Source organism: Pseudorca crassidens, chromosome 1, assembly GCF_039906515.1.
Source record: "Pseudorca crassidens isolate mPseCra1 chromosome 1, mPseCra1.hap1, whole genome shotgun sequence".
Lineage (NCBI taxonomy): Eukaryota > Metazoa > Chordata > Mammalia > Artiodactyla > Delphinidae > Pseudorca > Pseudorca crassidens.
The window spans coordinates 132,465,383-132,487,497 of record NC_090296.1 but is presented as its reverse complement, the minus strand read 5'-3'; the positions used below and the strand labels follow the sequence as shown (position 1 = coordinate 132,487,497).

Sequence of the window (22,115 nt, the reverse complement as noted above, 5' to 3'; positions counted from 1 at the left end):
ATAGGATGGGAGAGGGGCCACACCAAGCCAGAAAAGGTTGTAGACGCCCACTATTTTGGGATGAAGCTTTAACAGGTTTTCAAGAATAAACATTTCGGAATTTGTCTGCCTTTGGTTGATTTCTAGAGCCCTGAAATAGTTGTTTTTTCACAGTTTTGTCCAGCGTTATGCTTATTTTTGGTGGAGAGATTTCATGGAGCTCTTCACACTACCCTAGGCCCCCACTTTTAAAATATTCTCAAGCCATTTGTGTAATTAGCTTTTTAAACCTTTGAAGGGGCTCATGGAGCTACAGAATCCCTATTTTTATCATAATTTTTTGACAATATCTTCCCATTCCTGGGTCTTTGTCACTTCTAAAGTTATTGGACAAGGTCCTATGTCCATAGTTTTTGATAAAAACACTGAGAATATGCTTGTTATGTTCGTTCAGTATCTCGGGATGCTCTTTCTCTGAGTTTGTAAACTGCTCTAAGATGTGTGAAAATCTTCCCAGCCACTTCACCTAACCTGGGCTTTAAGTTTGTCTTTAGGATGTTTGAACATCACTTTCTTTGGTGGAGAAGGTGGAAGCCTTTTATTGGTCATTTGTTAGCTAATTATTCTTGCTTCAAGCATAGCTTGAGAAATCTTTTTGGTATCTTTAGCATTTTTCTGAGGTGTGGTTCATTCAGAACAACAGAGTTACTTCCATTCTTGCAGATTCATGTCTAAAACTATAATCAAAGACAAATGTAGTATTTGATTATAGTTTTCTCAGATAGCAATAATGTGTATATATAAGTCAGGCCTTGGATTTTATTTACTTAATGTATTATTTAACATTTTTTTATGTTCTTTACTCAAAAGGAATAAAATAATAAAAGCTAAAAAATGTTTTTTATAGATTTTCAACTCTTCAGAGAATGAAAAATTGAGAGTTTATCCTATAATGGATTTAAACAATAAGTATGCAATTCATGTAATAATTCTTAGAAGAGCACAGTACAATTCCAGTGTTGACTATTTATTTAAAATATGAAACATTATTGAGTTGTTGAGGACAACAGCAGATCAACAGATAATAATATCCTGGCAACAGAAAAGGAAATTGATTCATTTTACTGTTTTAGGTGCTGTTTCTGTATTAATTGTTATTGTGATGCCAAGAGTGTCTTGGTGTTTTGAATCACCAACCTAAATAACTTTCTTAACTGTCTTAATTGTAGGCTTAAAATGAACTTCCAGTGGAAAGTTGCTACTGTCCTAAAATTTTTATGGTAGGAAACAGAGTTCCAGGATTGTACGCCAGCAGTGCCATTGGCAGTTCATATGTTTGTTTATTAAACTTTTAATTTTGAGGTAATTGTAGATTCCCATGCAGTTATATGTCCATATGCTTTGACCCAATCATGTTTTTTTCTTTTTTCCAACCATTACCTAGTTTTGCAAAAATTAGCTATTGCTACTTTGTGGGTAATGAAAGGGGCCTTGCAGAAAGGTTTGAAGTTTTCTGAAACTCTGTGATACTAATTTGACTAAGCACCAACTATGACAGTGGTCATGATTAAGATAAGATGTTAGAAACACTGTCTTTGCCTACTAGTAACCTGTTTCTTAGCCATGAAGCTTTTACTTTAAAATATAAATTTGTAACAAAAAGTATTACATTTGAAAAAAAGCATCAAGTTTTCAACTTTTCTGAACCATTAATGGAATAAGCTCATGCTTTCTGCAAATTTAAACACCCCTTATAAGTGTAATTAGTTCTAATGCCATATTTGCTCAACCAGTAAGCCTTTTACAATGTTTGTAGTGACTGTGTTCAGTCACTCATAAAATAAAAATTATGTCCTATATACTGTTATTGTATGTTAATGAAAATGAATGCAAAGAAATATTAATAATTATTTGAATAGTAGTTGTACCCATATTTTTGTTGAGTCATTTCAAGCCAGGATGACCTTTTTTCCTTTTTAGTTTCATTTATTAGTTTTCTGTTTGGAACTTTTTTCTGAAGAATTTCCATGGTAGAAGCTATTTGTCTAGGAATAATGAAAGTCATATATTTGTGGAAGGATTTGAAGAGATCATGGATGTGGCTTGTTCTATATTTTATAAAAAACTTTAAAGTTACTAGTGTTATAATGGCAGCATGGGCCATAAAGGGCTGAAATGCCTGTTTACCTAGAAGGAAGAAAGTGTAAAGTTGATGGGTGATGGGACAGGGTTATAAAGATAGATTAGGCAAGATTTAGTTTTAAAATTCTCTGAACATTCTTCGGAAGGGATTCAAGAATAAAATTAAAATATCTGAAAAATTGTGTTGAAAAGACCATGGCTAATACAGGCTTGGACCTCAGGGGAGTAATTTTTAAGCTGATAACCTGAGGTTATGATAATCATGGTCTCACAAATGTCATATGTACACATGTTACAATGACCATGAGTATTAAAATAAAGTCAGAGTTTAGTGTCACATTTTAGTTTTCTCTTGAGCAGCGTTCAACGTAATTATTCTTTTTTGCTTTTCCTATACAAAAGTAAAAAAAAAAAATCACTACTACTGTTTTGAGTATTAGACCTTTCTTACTGAGTACATAGAGGGGAAAATGCCTTAAATGCTGATTATCAGCATTTTCCAAACTCTATATGCTCTGTGAAAGAAGTGTACCATGGCCAATTGAATGGGAAACTGCTGGTGAATCACAATTAAATGGGTTTCCTGACTGGCTAACTGTTCTTTAATAAGCTAATGTGTATTATGATAAGCAGTATAGCATGTACTTCTTCCTAAACTTATTTGTCCATGGGTACGTCCCTCTAAACTGGTGTTCCTGTGAACGTAGTTGGAGTAAACACTGCTCTAGGTAGGTGGTGTTCCAAAGCTGTGTCACAACTATTATTGGAAAGACCTGTTTTTGATAAAAATTAATATAAAAATTAAATATGGGCTTTTTTAATTTCTTTTTTTTTTAAGTTGCTTTTTGGGTATTGTTTTTTGTTATTTTTTGGGTATTGTTTTTTACACGGGCCTCTCACTGTTGTGGCCTCTCCCGTCGCGGAGCACAGGCTCCGGACTCGCAGGCTCAGCAGCCATGGCTCATGGGCCCAGCCGCTCCGCGGCATGTGGGATCTTCCCGGACCGGTGCACGAACCCGTGTCCCCTACATTGGCAGGCGGACTCTCAACCACTGTGCCACCAGGGAAGCCCCTGGGTATTGTTTTAACATAATTTCTTATTTGGTACGAAACTGCCAGTTCAAATAATAGGATGAGTAGATCCTAAAATAAAGTAATTTGGAAAATGTTAATATTCTTAGAAATTTTATGTACAACTAATTTTTGAAAGAAATACAAGTTATAGAGCCATAAGTCATCTGTTCATATTGAACTGTTTAGTATTCTTTATGTGCTTACAAGTTTTTATCATTCTTTTTGTTCCACTATTCTGTTGCTTCCTGTTAATTGAGGGGCATTTGAAAGCTTTTGTTAATGCAGTACACAACAAAAGGTTTATAGAGCGCAAGAAAAGATTTTGAACTGCAGTGTATGTTGACTGACTTGCAGCAAAGCAGTGGTACTACTTTGTAGTATTTTTTCAAAGATTGGGGAACAAATAGAAATCTGAGAAAATATATTTTTATGTATTCTCTTTAGAAGCACCATACAATTTTCTGTAATATTTAACAGAAATTGTATAAACTTTTTTCATTTTTTTCATTTTATAATGACAGAACTTGTAAACTTTCAGCAATATAGGTTTGCTTAGCAGCGCTGTATGAATATATCTGTTAAATTTTTCTTTTCTGTTGCACTGTATTTCAGTGAACTGAAATGTCATTAGGAAATCCAAATTCTTAGAATTTAATCACGGATTTCTGTGTGATCCCTCTTAGGCAAAATAAATACAACTATTAAGTTTTTTAAAAACCCCAGTGTAACAGGTGTTTAGAATTGTGGCATCTCTTACTCAAAGGAATCCCAAAGTTATGTGATGAAGTATCATATTAGTATGTGATACTATTTTAGTTTTTGTATTATTATAAAAGTAATATTTGAGCATAGAAATAAATAAACAGTACAGGAAAGTTAAAAAATGGAAAGTTAACATCTTTCTATGACCCTGTTTCATTCCTGTCCTTCATATTAATCACTATTGAGTACTTTTTGTTTTCATTCTGTTGGTGGTTTCCTCCTTAACTCTAAACAATAGCAGGTAGTAAATCAATGAACTTGCTTTTGTATCAAGATTGACAATCAACATGTACAAATTAAGATTTCTCTAACATAAAATTTCTCATGTCAATAATGGTAATGTGAGTTTATTTTAAAGAGTGTTTATTTAGAAATAACAGTTATATTTTGAATTAAATGTAGAATTCTTTTAATTAATAGAAAATTGTTTTTAAAACTATGGTTCATATGTTGAGCATGGTATATTTTTCCATTAGTTTCTAAGTGTTCTATCAGTGGAGGTCATTCTATTATCAACCACTTTCTATTTTTTCATGGGAATTTCAAAGAAATACACTAGAATGAATCAATTTGAAATGTATTTATGCTAAAAATTTTCTCTTTAAAATTTTTCCCTATTTTGAGTTTAGAAGGTGAGATGAAAGCAATCTTTTTTTTTTTTTTTTTTGCGGTACGCGGGCCTCTCACTGTTGTGGCCTCTCCCGTTGCGGAGTACAGGCTCCGGACACGCAGGCTCAGCGGCCATGGCTCACGGGCCCAGCCGCCCCGCGGCATGTGGGATCTTCCCGGACCGGGGCACGAACCCGTGTCCCCTGCATTAGCAGGCGGACTCTCAACCACCGTGCCACCAGGGAAGCCCGAAAGCAATCATTATTATAACAATATTATTCTTTTCAGATAGTGAAATATGGATTGCTTGCAGCTATTCTCTGCAAAGTAGTAAAATGAAAAAATAAATTTTTATTCTGGGTTATGATATGATATTTCTGAAGCAGTGATTATAATAGTCTCATGCCAACAATGGACAGCTGGTGGTCTCATTCAGGTCAAAACCTAAAAACTCCATCGTGCTACCTTAGTAAAGAGGAAAGAAGCCTACCTAGAAAAATATCTGTGAAATAGACAATCACAAACATAAAGTGAAAATCTGCGTAGGTTGGCTCCATAAATCTTACAGAATGAGGACTATAAAAGATTTTTCCAAGTGGTCATCCATGTACTGACACAAAGCAATAATAAAGTACAAAGTTTTAGAATAAAGGCCTTTAAATTTCTAAGACAGAATATATCTGAAGAAGAGACATGTCATTTCTCTCTAGTAGTAGTTATAATTGCCACTTAGCAAGAATACTTTCTTAGATACTTTTTCTTATCTTCTGCAGTATTCTCAGTGACATTTTGCTAGGTACAATACCTCAAATGTGATATTGATTAGTTGGTTACATAAATAATTAACACCTGGCAAATAACTTATTTTGAAGAACATTCAGTGAGAGGTCTAGTGCATAATTTAATCATAGGCAAAGCACCAGGTAAAATGTCAAAACAATGTGATTTTCTTTTTTGAAGCAATGTCTTTAACATTTTAAAATTTCTATTGGGAACTAATTGACAAGCTTGATACCCAGACATAAATATTTAAGTTAAATCAGTTTCTATTGTGCTTCTCAGATGTCCTATGTTTCGGAGCATTTTATTTTGAAACTCCCAAATAACATTTAATTGTTTTTCATAATTAAGAGGACTTCTTAATTGCTGCTTTGCTGTTCTTAACTTAGAAAGTTCTTTTTGTATATTGCTTATAACAGACAAATGCATAGTTAATAGATTTTCTCAGTGAACTTTTTGGTATTGTCAATTTTATTCTCCATTATGATTATTTGTTATTAAACATAACCTGCCACACACAAAGTTATGAATATATTGCAGTCCCGTTATAGGGACAGTTTTGTCCTATGCTAGAAGACCCTAGGTAGTATATTACTAAGGTTATTAAAAATGTTTATAATTTCATGTTTAATTTTTAAACCATTATCCCTCAGAAACAATATAATTGGTGAATAGGTTCCAAAGCAAGTCTTGTAACACCTGTTTAACTCACGGTGCCCTTGAAATAATTATGCTCCTGCTATCATAGGAGGGAACACATGCAAGTAGGTATGAAACTATAGTGAAATATGATAAGAGTGAAGATGGGAGAAATATGCTGATACTGTTTGAGCCCCCACAAATAATCACTCCCTTAGTCTTACTGTATCATGATGTGAACCAAATTCAAGCTGTTTCTGGCCCATGATATGGACCAATTAAGGAATGGATTTGGATTTTCCAAACTGGATGGATATGGTGACACCTTCCCAAATGTGAAAAGGATGTAATAGTTGAACAAATATACCCAAATTCTAAATTCACAAAGCCAAAATCATTGTTAATTTCTTCAAATTATTCCAGTAAGACTGTATGGTTTACCTTTTGATAGCGTTTCTGAATATTCCCCAAACCAAGAAAGCATCATTGCTATATGAGTGCCCCTGAGCTGTCATTGAACACATTCAACATATGTTATTCTGGGGATGCCAGTCTTCTTTAAACCTTTTTAAAATTTTTTTCTTTTTGACTTGCCTTCAGAGTTTGAGGCATGTAGTTTTCAATGAAATTGATGGTGGCAAATCCTTATCCTTTTTGGGGTGGATTTGATTCCTAGTATCCATGAATTAATTCCATATCAAGATCTTAAGGCAGTTACAAAATAGGAATTTCAAAAGATATGAAGGAAAAAACACATAATTGTATTTGCTTTGCTGGCTGACAACCTTGAAGGACAATATTTATTTACTTATCTAACTTCTGAAATTCTTGCTGAAATTTTAGGTACATTATTTTGTAGTCACTCTTTGTAAGTTATATACATTATATTTTTTTCTCTAAAATTGTATCAAATATAGCAAATCATATACAAGAATTTGAAAATGCATAAGAGTCTGGGACAGCTAGTCTTCTGTCAATAATCTCTTTAATCTCATAGAGTACTCCCATCAGGTTCACAGAGATAATTATAAGGCATTGGGGAAAACAAATTATATTCAGTATGCAACAATCCTCTGGCAGTCTTGGATTTCACATTTACTTTTTCAAGGACTTGTCAGTTGTCTCAAAGTTCCACAACAGATTTGAGTCATAAATTGTGAGGCTTCTGTGCAGCTGCGACTCAGGTCTGTGGTTGCTTAACAAGTGAGACAGTTTAAGAGTTTTAAATTAATCTTAATTCTTTGGATTAATTAATCCAAAGAATATTTACTGAGCACCTACCATGAGTTAGACACTGCTAGGTGGTAGGGATATAGCAGTACAGAAGACAGTCAAAGCCCCTGCCTGTTATTATGACATTTATTTTCTAGTGGGAGGCACAGACTATGTTTTTTAAAAAATTAATAAACAAAATAATTAAAGATTGCATTAAATGCAGGGAAAGAAATAGCTACAATTGAGAAAGAGGGGTCCTATTTAATTAGAAAGTCTGGGAAGGTCATTGTGAGAATTGTGATAGTGAAATTCTGAAAAACAGGAATGAGCTCACAGTTTGAGGAGTTAGGCAAAGAACATTCCTGGCAGAGAAAACAGCAGATTCTAAGGCTCTGAGGGACGAAGTTGCTTGACACTTTCTCGGGCCAGAAGGAAGGGCAGGGTAGTTGGATTGTAGTGAGGTGGATGAGAGGCAGGCCAGGACTGATTGGGGGACCTTGTTTGCTAATAAGATGGTGTTTAAGATTTTATTCCTGTACAGTGGGAAGCCAGAGCAGAGTTTGGCACAGGGAAGGAATGTGATCTATGTGTTAGTATCACTTTAGCTTCTGTGTATAAAATGGATTGGAGGGGGCCTGGAAGTAAGAAGACCAGTTAAGGAGGCAATTTGGTGAGTTCAAGCAAGAGAGAATAGTGGTGCTGGGCTCAGTGTGGTAACAGTGGAGGCAGAAAGAAGACAGATTTGATCCATATTTTGCAGTATGGTTTGTCACAGGACACTCAACAGCCTTTGTTCTCTATTTGTCTCTACCTGTAGAGGAAATGCCAAGTTATAGTACTGTTCCCAGATTTGGTCATTACCCAGTTCAAAAAAAATCATCCATAAAATAAGATGGTTTATTATATACTTTCTTTTGTTTTAATAGATCTGGTCATCTGTTAATTACTTATTCTGCATTTCTGCTTCTTTGATCTTTGGAAAGAGCCAACAAGTTAGGCAAAGTATTGTGTGATCAAAAGATTTGAAAGGTGTGCTAGGGCCAGAGATGAGTAGAGCCTGGGGGTGCTTGGTTTAAGGTTAATGACAAGACAAAGGAGTGTCTCCTGCAGAGAACTCTTTGCTGCAGAAAGCTTTTTCTGCCAAAGGCTGCTTACAAAAAGATATTTATATTCAGATTTTACATTTAGAATATTATATAGTATGGTGAGCTGAAAAAAATAGAAATAAATATTTATTGATTTTCCGCCATGTACTATTGAATTATGTGAAATATTTCATCTAATCACTTGAGGTATGTGCTATTCCATCTCTTCTTTTTTACAGATGATTTATAAATTAACATCAAACCAATGATCTAAACATTTGAGTAAATAACCCAAAGTTGCACAGCTGATGGTTTGAACCTATTTCTACATACCAGACTATGTACGTTTCACAGCCCAATCAAGAGAAAGAGAATGAATCTAGAGAGGGACACTTACTGTTTATAGAATGGAGTTTGGCTGGCATTGAAATATTGTCTTTTATTTCTCTGTATGCTCTCCCTAACCCAGTGTGCTTTGGATCTCAAATTAGAGATGTTTTTAGGGGTACCAGAAAAAGCCAGTGCTTGAAAGTATCAAGCCATGTTATTGACTCTCTGTGGTCACTGGCTTGGCATGGAGTGGGTGGCTTCCCTCCCATTCCCATTTAAATTTTAGGTTAGGTCAGTATGCATCAGCAGAGAATGATGATTTAAAGGAGACTTACTGTTTTTTCGTTTGAAATTGGCACTCTAATGTTATTTTTATGCTTAGTCTAAGTACTTATTGTGTGGCAGTAATGAAATCATTTTCAGGATATTCTATAAGTAGCTGAAAAGTTAAGGTATTGTATATTTAGCATGAAAGTAAACAGTGCAAACAACTGAAGTTAGTATTATTCTGGGCACACTAAAGAAATAAAGTGTTCAAACTGATGTTTACTCCCTGAGAATTGGTGTGGTGACCCGGAGACCAGCTGAAAAGAGTAGGATTCCCCTTGTATTCCAAAAAAAATGCATTGTAACTTTACATCAGTAATACTACATTAATTTCAAGATGGCATAGCAATAAATATTTCGGAAGGTGTCAGTAAACTAATTGGTAATAAAATGAATTGTAAACAATTTTATTAAAAAGAAACATAATACCATACTGAAAAAAGACTCAAAAAGTGCAGGTAACACATTGTTAGAAATAAAAACAGCTAAGAACTGATTAAATTATATGAATTTATGCTAAGAATAATTATTCTGATTTACAATGTTCAGATGATCAGTATATGGAATTTTTAAATATACATGTTTAATTTATATATTATATTTAATGGAAATATTTTTAGCTTTTAGAAAGAATTTTTTAAAAAATAATTTTTGTGTTACTGTTTTATTTTTTATTTTAACATACAGGAAAATTCACCCTTTGAGTTACATAATCACCATCACAATCAAATATAGAAGAGTTCCAGCAGCCCCCATGATTCCTTTATGCCCCCTATGACAGCCTTCATACACCCTGCCAGGCCCTGAAACCACTATTCTATTTTCTACTTGTATAGTTTTGCCTTTTCCAGATTATCATATAAATGGAACCATACATTAGTACCCTTTGAGTTTGGCTTCTTTCACTTAGCATAATGCATTTGAGATTCAACCGTGTTGTTACGTATATGTTATTTCCTTTTGTTACTGAGTAGTATTTCATTATATGGATATGCTAAAGTTTGTTCATTCACTGGTTGAAGTGTAATTATTTTTCTTTTGCAAAACTGTTTTGGCTATTCTAGGGCCTTTGCATTTCAAATATAAATTTTATTTTTTTTGACATCTTTATTGGAGTATAATTGCTTTACAATGGTATGTTAGTTTCTGCTTTATACAAAGTGAATCAGCTATACATATACATATATCCCCATATCTCCTCCCTCTTGCGTCTCCCTCCCACCCTCCCTATCCCACCCCTCTAGGTGGTCACAAAGCACCGAGCTGATCTCCCTGTGCTGTGTGGCGGCTTCCCACTAGCTATCTGTTTTACATTTGGTAGTGTGTATATGTCCATGCCACTCTCTCACTTCGTCCCAGCTTACCCTTCCCCCTCCCCATGTCCTCCAGTCCATTCTCTACATCTGCGTCTTTATTTCTGTCCTGCCGCTAGGTTCTTCAGAACCAATTTTTTTTTATTTTTTTATTTTAGATTCCATATGTATGTGTTGGCGTGTGGTATTTGTTTTTCTCTTTCTGACTTACTTCACTCTGTATGACAGACTCTAGGTCCATCCACCTCACTACAAATAACTCAATTTCGTTTCTTTTTATGCCAGAGTAATATTCCATTGTATATATGTGCCACATCTTCTTTATCCATTTATCTGGGGATGGACACTTAGGTTGCTTCTATGTCCTGGCTATTGTAAGTAGAGCTGCAATGAACATTATGGTACATGACTCTTTTTGAATTATGGTTTTCTCAGGGTATATGCCCAGTAGTGGGATTTCTGGGTCATATGGTAGTTCTATTTGTACTTTTTTAAGGAACCTCCATACTGTTCTCCATAGTGGCTATACCAATTTACATTCCCACCAAGAGTGCAAGAGGGTTCCCTTTTCTCCACACCCTCTGCAGCATCAAATATACATTTTAAAATCAACTTGTTAATTTCTACTTAAAAAAGCCTCTTGGGGGCTTCCCTGGTGGTGCAGTGGTTGAGAGTCCGCCTGCCGATGCAGGGGACACAGGTTTGTGCCCCGGTCCAGGAAGATCCCACATGCTGCAGAGCGGCTGGGCCCGTGAGCCGTGGCCGCTGAGCCTGTGCGTCCGGAGCCTGTGCTCTGCAACGGGAGAGGCCACAACAGTGAGAGGCCCACGTACCGCAAAAAAAAAAAAAAAAAAAAAAAGTCTCTTGGGATTTTGATAAGAATTGTGTTATAGCAGTTTGGAGAGCAAACTGTCTTAACCAGTGTTAAGTCTTCAAGTCCATAAACATGAACTGACTCATTTATTTAGATATTCTTTCAGCAATATTTTGTAGCTTTCAGCAGATATTTTGTCTCTCAGCAGTATTTTGTAGCTTTCAGCAGATAAATTTATTCTCAAGTATTTTCTTTTTTGGTGATGTTGTTAATGGAATTGTCTTTTTTTTTTTTTTTTGTCTGCGTTGGGTCTTCATTGCTGTGTGCAGACTTTCTCTAGTTGTGGCAAGCAGGGCTACTCTTCATTGTTGTGCACAGGCTTCTCACTGCGGTGGCTTCTCTTGTTGCGGAACATGGGCCCTAGGTGTGCAGGTTTCATTAGTTGCGGCACGCGGGCTCTAGGGTGCGTGGGCTTCAGTAGTTGTGACCCGCGGGCTCAGTAGATGTGACTTGTGGGCTCTAGAGCGCAGGCTCAGTAGTTGTGGCGCACGGGCTTAGTTGCTCCACAGCATGTGGGATCTTCCTGGACCAGGGATCAAACCCATGTCCCCTGCATTGGCAGGCAGATTCTTAACCACTGCACCACCAGCAAAGTCCTGGAATTATTTTCTTAATTTAATTTTTGGATTGTTTGCCTTGGTATATAGAAATACAATTGATTTTAAAAATATTGATCTTGTATCCTGCAACCTTGTTAAAAGTGTTGGTTCCCGGTGCTAGATCATGCCCAGTGGACTGGCGTGTTTGTAAGATGCTGGCTCTCCGCCAGTCCCTGTGCACCCCTGGTGTAGGCTTATCCCCCTGGGTGTGTGCCCCGCACCTTGTGGAGCAGGAAGGACCCCGTGACTGGCCTGGATTTCTGAACCTGCAGAATGAGGCTCAAGAGATGTCAAAGGGCTTAACTGTGGACACACAGCAATGAGCCTGGTTAGGAACCAGGCTTCCTGCTCCCTGGGCCATGGGCTGTGTCTGGAGGGTAGGAACAAGGAGGATTTGGAAGGCAGCGTCACATGGGGCAGCGACTTTAAAAAAGACAGAGCTCTTCATTTGGTCAAATAACGGCCAGAGGGAGCTTGGGCGCATCCTCAGCCTACAAATACCTGAGCTGTTAACACTAGACTCCTGGAACTTCAGTTTTTAGACACCTGGAGGCCTCATGGCAAAGGGAAGGGAAGAGCATGGACTCTGGAGCCAAAGAGACCTGAATTCCAGCCCGGCCTTCACCAGGCTCTACATGGGTGATCTTGACAGTGACTGGTTCTATCTCTCTGAGGCTTAGAGGCCCCATCTGGAAAATGGGGCAATGATGCCCACCCCCTCAGAACTGTTGTTGAGATTGAGGGTTACGGTGTAAGTAGGGTACCTCACGGCACACGGTGGATGCTCCCAGGAATGAATTTCCCAAGGAGAAATGCTTTATTCCATTGAGGTGGAGAGTCTCTTTGTACTGGGGTTTAGGAGTATTTCCCAGCCCCCATCTTTCTCCCCTCCCCCCACTTCACCACACCAGCTCAGGAGGGCTTTCCTCCTCTTCCTGGGTGAGGTAGGAAGAGTTCCTTGGTCCCAGTAGAGGATTTAGAACACAGAGCAATTCCCCAAGGAAACAAAAAAAAAATAAAGTGTTTATTAGTTCCGATAATTGTTATTAATTGCTTAGTATTTTCTAAGGAGCATGTCATATGTGAATAAAGAAAGTTTTACTTCTTTTCCAGTCTTGATATTTCTTATTAGTTTATTTGTTTTGCCTTATTGCATTTGCTAGAAACTTGAGTAGAGAGAATGCTTCTTCTTGCCATGTGTGTATTGTTCCCCTAAACATAATAAGTAATTATTCTCTTGCTGTTTTCAAGATTTTCTGGTCTTTCACAGTTTATGATGTGTATAAGTGTGGATCTCTTTGTGTTTTTCCTACTTAGTATTTATGGAGTCTCTTGGATCTTTAGAGTAATATTTTTCATCAAAATTTGGAATTTATGGCCACTATTTTTTCTAATATTTTTTTTTTCTCCTTCATTCTCCTTTTCTTTTTATGGAATCCTGTCACACATATGTTTGTGCAGTTGATTTTGTCCCACAGATCTCTAACCCTGTTCACTTTACTTCAGTCTTTTTGGCTGGTTTCTGTTTGGATAATTTTTGTTACCTGTTTATCACTGATTTCTTGTTTGCCTATTTGGACCTACTGTTGAGGCTCTCTAGTGAATTTTTCTTTTCAGTTGTACTTTTCAACTCCCAAATTTCTGTTTTCTTACCTCTCTTTATTGAGAATAAGTTTTCTGTGTTTTGAGTCATTGTCATCATAATTTCCATCAAGTCTTTAAACTTATTCTTTTAGTTCTTTCAACATATTTATTATAGCTGCTTTTTATTATAGCTGCTGTCATTGTCTGCTAAATCCAACATCTGGGTCCACTTAGAATCAGTTTCTATTTACTCATTTTTTCCGGAATATGGGTTACCCTTTCCTGTTTTATTGTATGTCTTATAATTTTTTTAAAAACTGTACATTTTAAATGATATATTTTAACAACTCTGGATCCTGATTATGTTTTCCTACCTAAAGATTGTTGCTATCTTATTTATTTATCTTAGTAATTTGCCTGGACTAAAACATGAAATTCATTTCCCCCACAGTGACTGATGTCTCTGTTTCATGTTTTTTTATTGTTGTTATTATTTTTGTTTTAATTTTTAAGCCTAGCTTTCTATGATTTGGCCCTGTGTCTGTATAACTTAGTGGTTGAACACCTTAAGCTAGTAAGGCTCCTATCCTCTGCCAGTGGATCTGTGTGTGGATTCAGAAACACATTTAATGTTTAGGCAGTTTTCAAGTTTACCCCAGCTATTATTTTCTGTTGGGCCCTCTCTTTTCTCCTCTGTGCATGTGTGCAAGTTCTGTGTAGTCCTGGGATATGTAAATAGCTGGAGCCCTCTGTGGTCTCCCTTATGCTTGCTCACCACCTCCTGTCAGCCTGGGATATGTGGAGAGTCTGTCAAATACTTTCTGACTGCTTTATATCCCATTCTTCGTTGTTGCAGTTCTGGCTTATCTGCCCATTCCATTGCTTTCCCCAACCAGGAACCCCTCAGCCTCATAAAAATCATTGGTCTTTCATGTTTGCTTGTGACCAAGATTATTAATCATTACTGACAACAGTACTGGGTACGGGTTTTTCACATTTTGTTCCAAATCGACTCCCTGACTTTTGTTCCAAGTCAGCTCACTCTGTCAGTGAAGCTGTTGGTTCTTTGCAGCCTGCCCTGCCGTATTAGAACTATTGTCCTAACCAAGCTTGTTGGGGGAATAGGAGCCACCCCAAGGAAGCATGCCACAGATTTCTGTTCTTCTAATCTGAAGTGCAGTAGTTTTTCATGAGTAAGCTCTTCTCTATTTGTTGAAAAGCATAGGTCGATTTCCAGAGTACTGAAATGGTTGCTTTTGATAATTTTGTGTAATTTTTATAGTTGCTTTTTCAGCAGAGGATTTGGCATCCTTCTCAATCCATCATACTGGAAGTTCCAGCTTTTGCGGGGGGGTCATTGTTTGCATGGCATATGTTTGTATTAATTTAAGTTTTATCTATCTATGTATTTATATTTTAAATGGATTCCTTTTAGATAGAATATACTAAGGTCTTGTTTTTAAGTCCAGTCTGGTCATCTCAGGCTATTTACTTTTAACGTTATTATTGATCTTGTTAGATTTAGGCCTGCCATTTTATTATTAGTTGTCTGTTTGTAACATCTGGTTTTCTTTCTTTGTTCCCTTTTCCCTGCCTTTTTTGGTATTATTTGAATGTATGTTTTGTATTCTGTTTTAATTCATTTATTGGCTTTTTGGGTTTATCTTTTTTTGAGTGTTTATCTTATTTTTAGTTATTGCTTTAGGGATTACATTATACAAATCTTTCAAAATCTGCTTTGGAACTCCTTTTACATTACCCCACTGACCTTTGTGTTACACTTATAAGTAGTATGCCATATATTGAAATGCTTTCAGCAGTTACGCAAAACTTAACTTAAAAGGAGAAAAGTGATAGTTTGTTATATTTACCCAGATATAATAATTCTTAAATTTGAAGACATAATGTCTAAAACTTCAAAAATTTGGTGAAAGACATAAGTTTACAAATTTAAAAAGGTCAGCAGACTCCATGGATAAGTTCAAAGAAAGCCATTTACAGATACATTGTAATCAGTCTGCTAATGACTAAAGATAAAGAACAGTTCTTGAGAACACCTAAAGAAATAATGATTCAAATAATTGTGGATTTCTTCTCAGACACCACAGTGACTGGAAGACAGTGGAACACCATCTAAAAGTACTGAAAGTAAAGAATGGTCAACCCTGAATTATGTATCTAATGAAAACAATTTCTAGGAATTACAATGATATAAAGACATTCCCAGGGAAACTAAGAGAATTTGTTGCCAGTATACCTACTCTAAAAGAAATAAAATTTCTTCAGGCTGGTGGAAATGATATAAGCAGGGTACTTGGATCTTCAGGAATGAAGGAAGAGCAGCAGAGTATATAAGAGTATCCTGTTGTCCTGGCCTCAGTGTAGGTTCTGAACTTGACCAAATTTGTTAGATTTATGTTTGGCTGATAGTTTTCCAGTTTTTAACCTGAGCTCACACTTTGGGCTCTGTTTCTTTATTCCTGCATGATATATTGCTACCCCAGGTTTATTTCCTGTCTCTTGTGTTTAAGTTAGAATCTTAGATAAAGTTTGTTTGACTCTCTTGTTTTCTAAAAATGTGCTTCCCATTAGCTGAGCTTAATAAGTATATATTTTAATTTTGTTAGAATAAAGATGCCATGTATAGTCTTATATTTGTGGCCTGTTTTAAAATGGTCATGAAAATTATGTTTATTTCACTCCACCTGAGAAGCTATTTAATTTTATTTCTCTCTCTTTCCCAAATACTTTCGTAGGATGACAAAATCGTTAATTTTCCAACTATATTATATATAGTATTTTACTCAGTATTGTAATTGGAGTAATATTATAATTAGCTCAGGTTTTTTCTAACAAATGGAAAGGCCTATATATTAAGTTACTTAGACAAAAATGTCCTTTTGTTACATTTGTTCATTTAATATATGCAGTCCTGCACGTTTAAGTCTTATTCATCACGTATAGGAAATAAGAAATGTCAGCTCCTGTTTCCTCTTCGCATTCCTTAGTATTTTGACCTTTGATACTGACAGTATGTGTTCTTTTCTTTGTCAAAAGTGTTATTAATTTTAATATCTGAAAATGTATGTGTATCTGTTAAAGCAGCATGTGAATACTGATTTGTTAAAAGTAAATAATCAAATTATAGAAAATTTAAATTCATAATCACATATTGTTTCCCCATTTCACAGTACAATAAAGGCAATGCTGAATAAAAATGGTGGACAGTTGCAAGCCTTAGTAGTTTTTTGTTTTTTTTGTTTTTTTTTTGTTTTGCGGTACGCGGGCCTCTCACTGCTGTGGCCTCTCCCGCTGCGGAGCACAGGCTCCGGACGCGCAGGCTCAGCGGCCATGGCTCACGGGCCCAGCCGCTCCACGGCATGTGGGATCTTCCCGGACCGGGGCACGAACCCGTGTCCCCTGCATCGGCAGGCAGACTCTCAACCACTGCGCCACCAGGGAAGCCCGCTTTAGTAGTTTTTGCAGCCATGTCAAAACACTGTTTTACACAGTTAATTATTTTTGAAATAATGATGAAAATAGTTTATTTTGCTTTACTCCCATGTGATTTTGATGGATTTTTCAAATTCTTTTAAGTAGGTGGCTTATAGGTACTACAATTCAGAAGTATTGGTGTAATTAAAATTTTTTTCTACAGAAAGATTAAGCTTTTAGCATTGTCATCACCATACTTAGAGTATAATAGTCTAGAAACTTGAAAATTATCTTTGACTTTTTCCTGTTTCACCATTTTCCATTTCCAACCAAGCATACTCTCTGCTTTTCTTAAAATATCTCTGGAATTTACCTGTAAGCTCTGTCACACTGCCTTCATTCTCATCAACTGTCTACTTGTTTTCTCTGCCTATAATCTCTTTCCATTTCATTGCTTTCTGCATATTTACCATTTTCATATTTCCAAAAGAGTCCTTTCATCCTTTGAGAATCTTCAGGAAGTGTTATGTTCTCACTGTGATAAGTCCAAACTTCTCTACCCAGTATTCATTATCATCAATGTCTCCACCAAGCCCTCTGTACTGAACTTATTTTCTGCTTTTTTTCCCATTGGTATCTTTGGTACTTGTCGGGTCTCAAATAGTCCATTGTGCATGTTGTATTTATTTTTTCACTTGCATGCCTTTCCTCATGCTTTCAACCCCATCCCCATGCCTCGCTTGAAATGCTATATCCATTTTATTTTTGACCTATTCGAGTTCTCATTTCCTTCAATAAATTTTGCAAAAGCTTCTCCAACCCTTCATCTAACTCTTCTTTTCCTGAGCTCCTATCACACAATGTCTTTTATATGTGATGTGATTCTTAGTGGCAGAAACCTTGTCTCATTCTTCTCTCAGCACCTGGCTCTGTGGTGTGTAAGCTGATTCGTTGCATTTCTGTCCCATTTCACTCCCCTAATAACTTTATAAAGTGAGGTCAGGAAGATTTCTTGTTTCTTTTTCTTTTTATTCAGTTCTAAAACATGTTCTTCTGTCAACTCCCTCACCCCCACACGCCCCATCAGAAGCAATCTGAAATAGATAGGCAGACAGACTTGGCTAGAGGAAATACTGTGCTAATGGAGCCAAGAGTGAAATTGACCCCCATGTGCATCAGTTAGGTGAAAACAGAACAAAACTCCCATTGGGAGTCACAGACTGTTCATTGAATCCTATCTCCTGTCTTCAAATATGTATTTCTGTAGTAATGGGGAAATAAGAAAATAAAGTGTGAACTTCCTAGCACAAATCCCTTCTATATATTAGTAAAATAACTAGAAATTAATGTATTTTTGCACTTGTATTACTTTTATAAAAAATAGTTATTAAAAATGCTCCTGTTAAGAGTAAGTGTATAACAAAGACCAGCAAACTTTTTTTTGTAAATGGTGAGATACTAAATGTTTTTAGGCTTTGCAGGCCACATATGGTCTCTGTCATATGTGTGTGTGTGTGTGTGTGTGTGTGTGTGTGTGTATATATATATATATATATATATATATACATTTTTTTTTCTTATTGTTGTTGTTGGGTTTTACCACACTTAAAAATAACCAGTCTTAGCTTGAGTGCAGTACAAAAGTGGGCCATGGGCCACATTTTGCCTGTGAGCCATAGTTTGCCAAGCTGTTTGCCAATAAGAAAAGCTAATCTGTGTAACTGGACATCCAAGAGGCAGAAGATTTTCTCTCCAATAGAGAAGACATTGCTCATACTAATCCAAGTCCTGAACAAACTGGAATGTGCCCAGTGGGGTGCATTCAAGTTGGGAGGATCATGAGAAACCTTAACCTGAGAGGAACAGCTTGTTGAACAGGGTCAGGTTGGAGAAGTGAGAGGTGGCATTACAGTGGTCTTCAATACGGAAGTTCCGTGATACGAGAGAAGCAGACTTGTCCTGCGCAGTGCTCCCTGTAGAGCCTCGAGTGCAGTGTGCTGTCCTGGACAGAGTAATGTCCTTCCCCTAGAGACTGGTTAGCAGAACCTCCTCTGCTCTGAGTGCTTCCTGGTGGTTTTCCCTGAGAAGGACAGAATACCTTATAAAGAACTTCCCCCCTCTTTCAGAAGTGGTGATTTGGTGTATGCCATGTCTCACCATGGAATAGATTACAAATATATACAAATATATTACAAATATAGACACCAATAATGAAGGAATATTGGAGTAAATGGAAGGATTTCATTCAGGTGGGATTAAAGTAAATCTTCATAGGATTTTGGGTTTTAAAAGAGGAACCACGTGGCTAGACAATATCTAAAAATATTACCTTACAATAATTTTATTATTATAATCTTAACTGTGGTGAAAATTTCAAAAGCCATCCTCATTCTTAGTCCAGAAATTTTCTACTTAGTTCACATGAACAAGGTGCACTTACTGGGATACTATAATTTATGTTTTTAAGTCTCCTACTATCTACTTAGATAGAAGGTAAAAACCACAAAAGTAGCAAGAACCAGTTACCATGAAGTGACTGTAATTGTTCTTCTTTCACATTTGCGACAGCTTTTGATTCGTCGGGAAGCAGAAGCCATAGTAACAGACTTTTGGCTCAGATTCATCACTTTGTGTTTCTCCTTTCTCCAATGTCAGCACTTTTCCCTTTTTAAAAAAATTCTGGCAGACTAATTTAAAGACACCTACTTAAGTTGGATTATTTGCATACTTAACCTAAATCCTGCACTTCAGTATTAATGTCTATGGAAATATTTGCAGCTACTAATTTTATTTGGTTGAACTGTTACAGTGTTGATTCATTTTATTTAATTAATTCATTTAATCAGGATGCAATTTATCTTGATTTTGGTTGTAGAGGTTGGCGATTTGAAGGAGCTGCAGACACTAGACATTTCTACCAATCGTTTGCTAACTTTACCCGAGAGGCTTCACCTGTGCCTTTCTCTGCAGTACCTCACTGTGGACCGAAATCGTCTGTGGTGTGTGCCGCGCCATCTCTGCCAGCTGCCCAGCCTCAATGAGCTCTCCATGGCTGGAAACCGTCTTGCATTTTTGCCGCTTGGTAAGCAATCATGTTTATGTGGTAAAGCAAAACAGCTAAAGAACAAGATGGAAAGTCTTTGCTAGGAAGGATTAGTTTCCTTCATTCTGCTTATCTTGAAGATGCTTCTCTAAATCCATTTTTGCAGTGAACAAAGCATCATTCCCAGTTTAAAAAGTTTATTTCTGTTAGGGATTTCATATTTTAAAAAACTTGTGCTAAAAGTTTGTTTAGAGACAAAATATATGAGATATGAGATGATTTACTCAGAGAAAGGAATTAAAATATATGTATTAGATATGTATATTTTGTATATATAAAATTATAAAATTGACAAGAGGTATTGAGCAATATGAAAGAATAGCTATTGTACAAATGTATCTGCTTACATGTTGACTTCTAGGTAAAAAAATTTTTATTGGGTATCCTAATGATTAGTATTGCCAGATAACCAGACTAGAAATTTTTAAAGACTTTTGAACTGCCTGCTGAGCTAGAAATGTCACCCTGGCTAATAAATAACATACTTTGCACTGTAGATCTCTGTAGCTGGCCCATTTTGATATATGTTAAAGAACATAGACCTTTAATAAACATATTTATTTTTACAGAGAATTGAATTATTTTGTTAACTTGTAAGAAACAAAACTGCCATTTAAAAAAAAATAAAATTTGAAGGCCCACAGAACCCTAAACTGTTAGAATAAGCATCATATAATCCTATTCATAAAAGCATTTTTTATGAGTAATTTATCTCTGAGGGCAATGAAGTGAATAATTTACTAGCCCCTAAAAGGAAATATTTTCTACCGTAATACAGTATACATATTATTTTCAATTAAAAACCTCTTTAAGAAAACTTGAAAATCCTGAGAGACATGAACATCAATTTGAGTAATAATAAATAATTATCCAATTTAAGAAGATTACTTTCCTATAAATATAATTAAATTCTTTTTAGAAATTAAGAAAATAAAGTAAAACCATTTCAGAAGTAACCTACCTTTCTAAGAAATCAGAGGTTTTTTTCAAGTGAGAAAATTGTTGAATATAAATTGGTATTAGAAAATAAATATACCTGCTGCATAAACCACAGGTTGTAGAACATTACCTGGAGTAAATCACCAAAACCTCTCTGAGCTTCATTTTCCTTGTCTGTAAACCAGAAATAACAATGTTTATCCTGCTTACTTTAGAGTTATTTTCAAGTTGAATAAAATAGCTGTTTCTTATCCACTCCAGCTGTGGTTCCTCATCCCCCTAGTCAATTGCTACTCATTCCTACCTGCTGTTTCAGTGACACAGTCGAGCGTGTGCTGTGGTGGCAGTGGTGTTGAGAGAAGAGAGGGAAGCCATTCCAGTAGGCGGCTGACCACTGTTAACAGTTGGGGTGCCAAGGAGTGACATTATGTGTCCTGCTGAGTGGTTACAGCAGCAGATGACCTGAGTGGCAGTGGCTAGTGCAAAGTGATAGAAATGGCTGTGGGGTAGAGGATAGAGTTCACTACACTTTGCCCGGCTGCTTTCTGCTTTCAGTTATGTACTGGGGCATCTTCTCTATGCACTGTGGTGAATGCTGCTGTGGCTACAGAAGTGGGCATCCCTTCTTCAGCACTCAGTGTTCAGTGGTAAGGACAGCCTAACAAGTTAGTTTCTATCTCCAGGTTTCTTGTCACCCACAAAGCCTTGCCTCTGTGATAGAGGAGGTTTTCCTTTGTGAACTTGTTAATATGTTATCAAAGAGAGGCAAGAGGGGGCTTTCCTGGTGGCGCAGTGGTTGAGAGACCGCCTGCCGATGCAGGGGACACGGGTTCGTGCCCCGGTCCGGGAAGATCCCACATGCCGCAGAGCGGCTAGACCCATGAGCCATGGCCGCTGAGCCTGCGTGTGGAGCCTGTGCTCCGCAGCGGGAGAGGCCACAACAGTGAGAGGCCCGCGTACCGCAAAAAAAAGAGAGAGAGGCAAGAGGGTCTTCACTGAGTTCTGAGGAGGGTCCCTCCCAACATTCAAGGTCACCGTAACTCTCAAACCTGGGACCGTGTACAGCCCAAGATATGGAAGCAGCTTCCACACTCCCCTGGGTACCATCTCAACTCACAAGGCTCACAGCCCTGACAGGACACAGGCCTGTGGGCAGGCTTTACTCTACTTTAGAAAGACATACAAGCAAGAGGATGGTGATGAAGATCATCCAGTGAGAAAGAAACAGGCTGCCTGAAGCAATGCTCTGCCCTGGTCTCAGAGAACAGCATGAGTAAAGGGCCAGGGGGCCAAGACAAGCACTGGTGGCCTTTCTATATTGTTGGG

The 22,115-nt window shown here is 36.8% G+C and overlaps 1 protein-coding gene across 8 annotated transcripts in view; it reads left to right on the top strand.

Annotated features, from left to right (window-relative positions):
- LRRC28 (leucine rich repeat containing 28) overlaps positions 1 to 22,115 on the top strand; it is a 183,756-nt gene that overhangs the window by 103,504 nt on the left and 58,137 nt on the right. For 4 of the 8 annotated variants that reach the window (XM_067756037.1, XM_067756006.1, XM_067756016.1 and 1 more), the window contains exon 6: positions 19,623 to 19,829. The exons of 3 other annotated variants lie outside the window; for them this stretch is intronic. In XM_067756037.1, the coding sequence (XP_067612138.1) occupies positions 19,623 to 19,829 (207 nt within the window). The remainder of the gene's footprint in view (positions 1 to 19,622; positions 19,830 to 22,115) is intronic. One more of the 8 variants, XM_067756048.1, reaches the window with a different exon arrangement.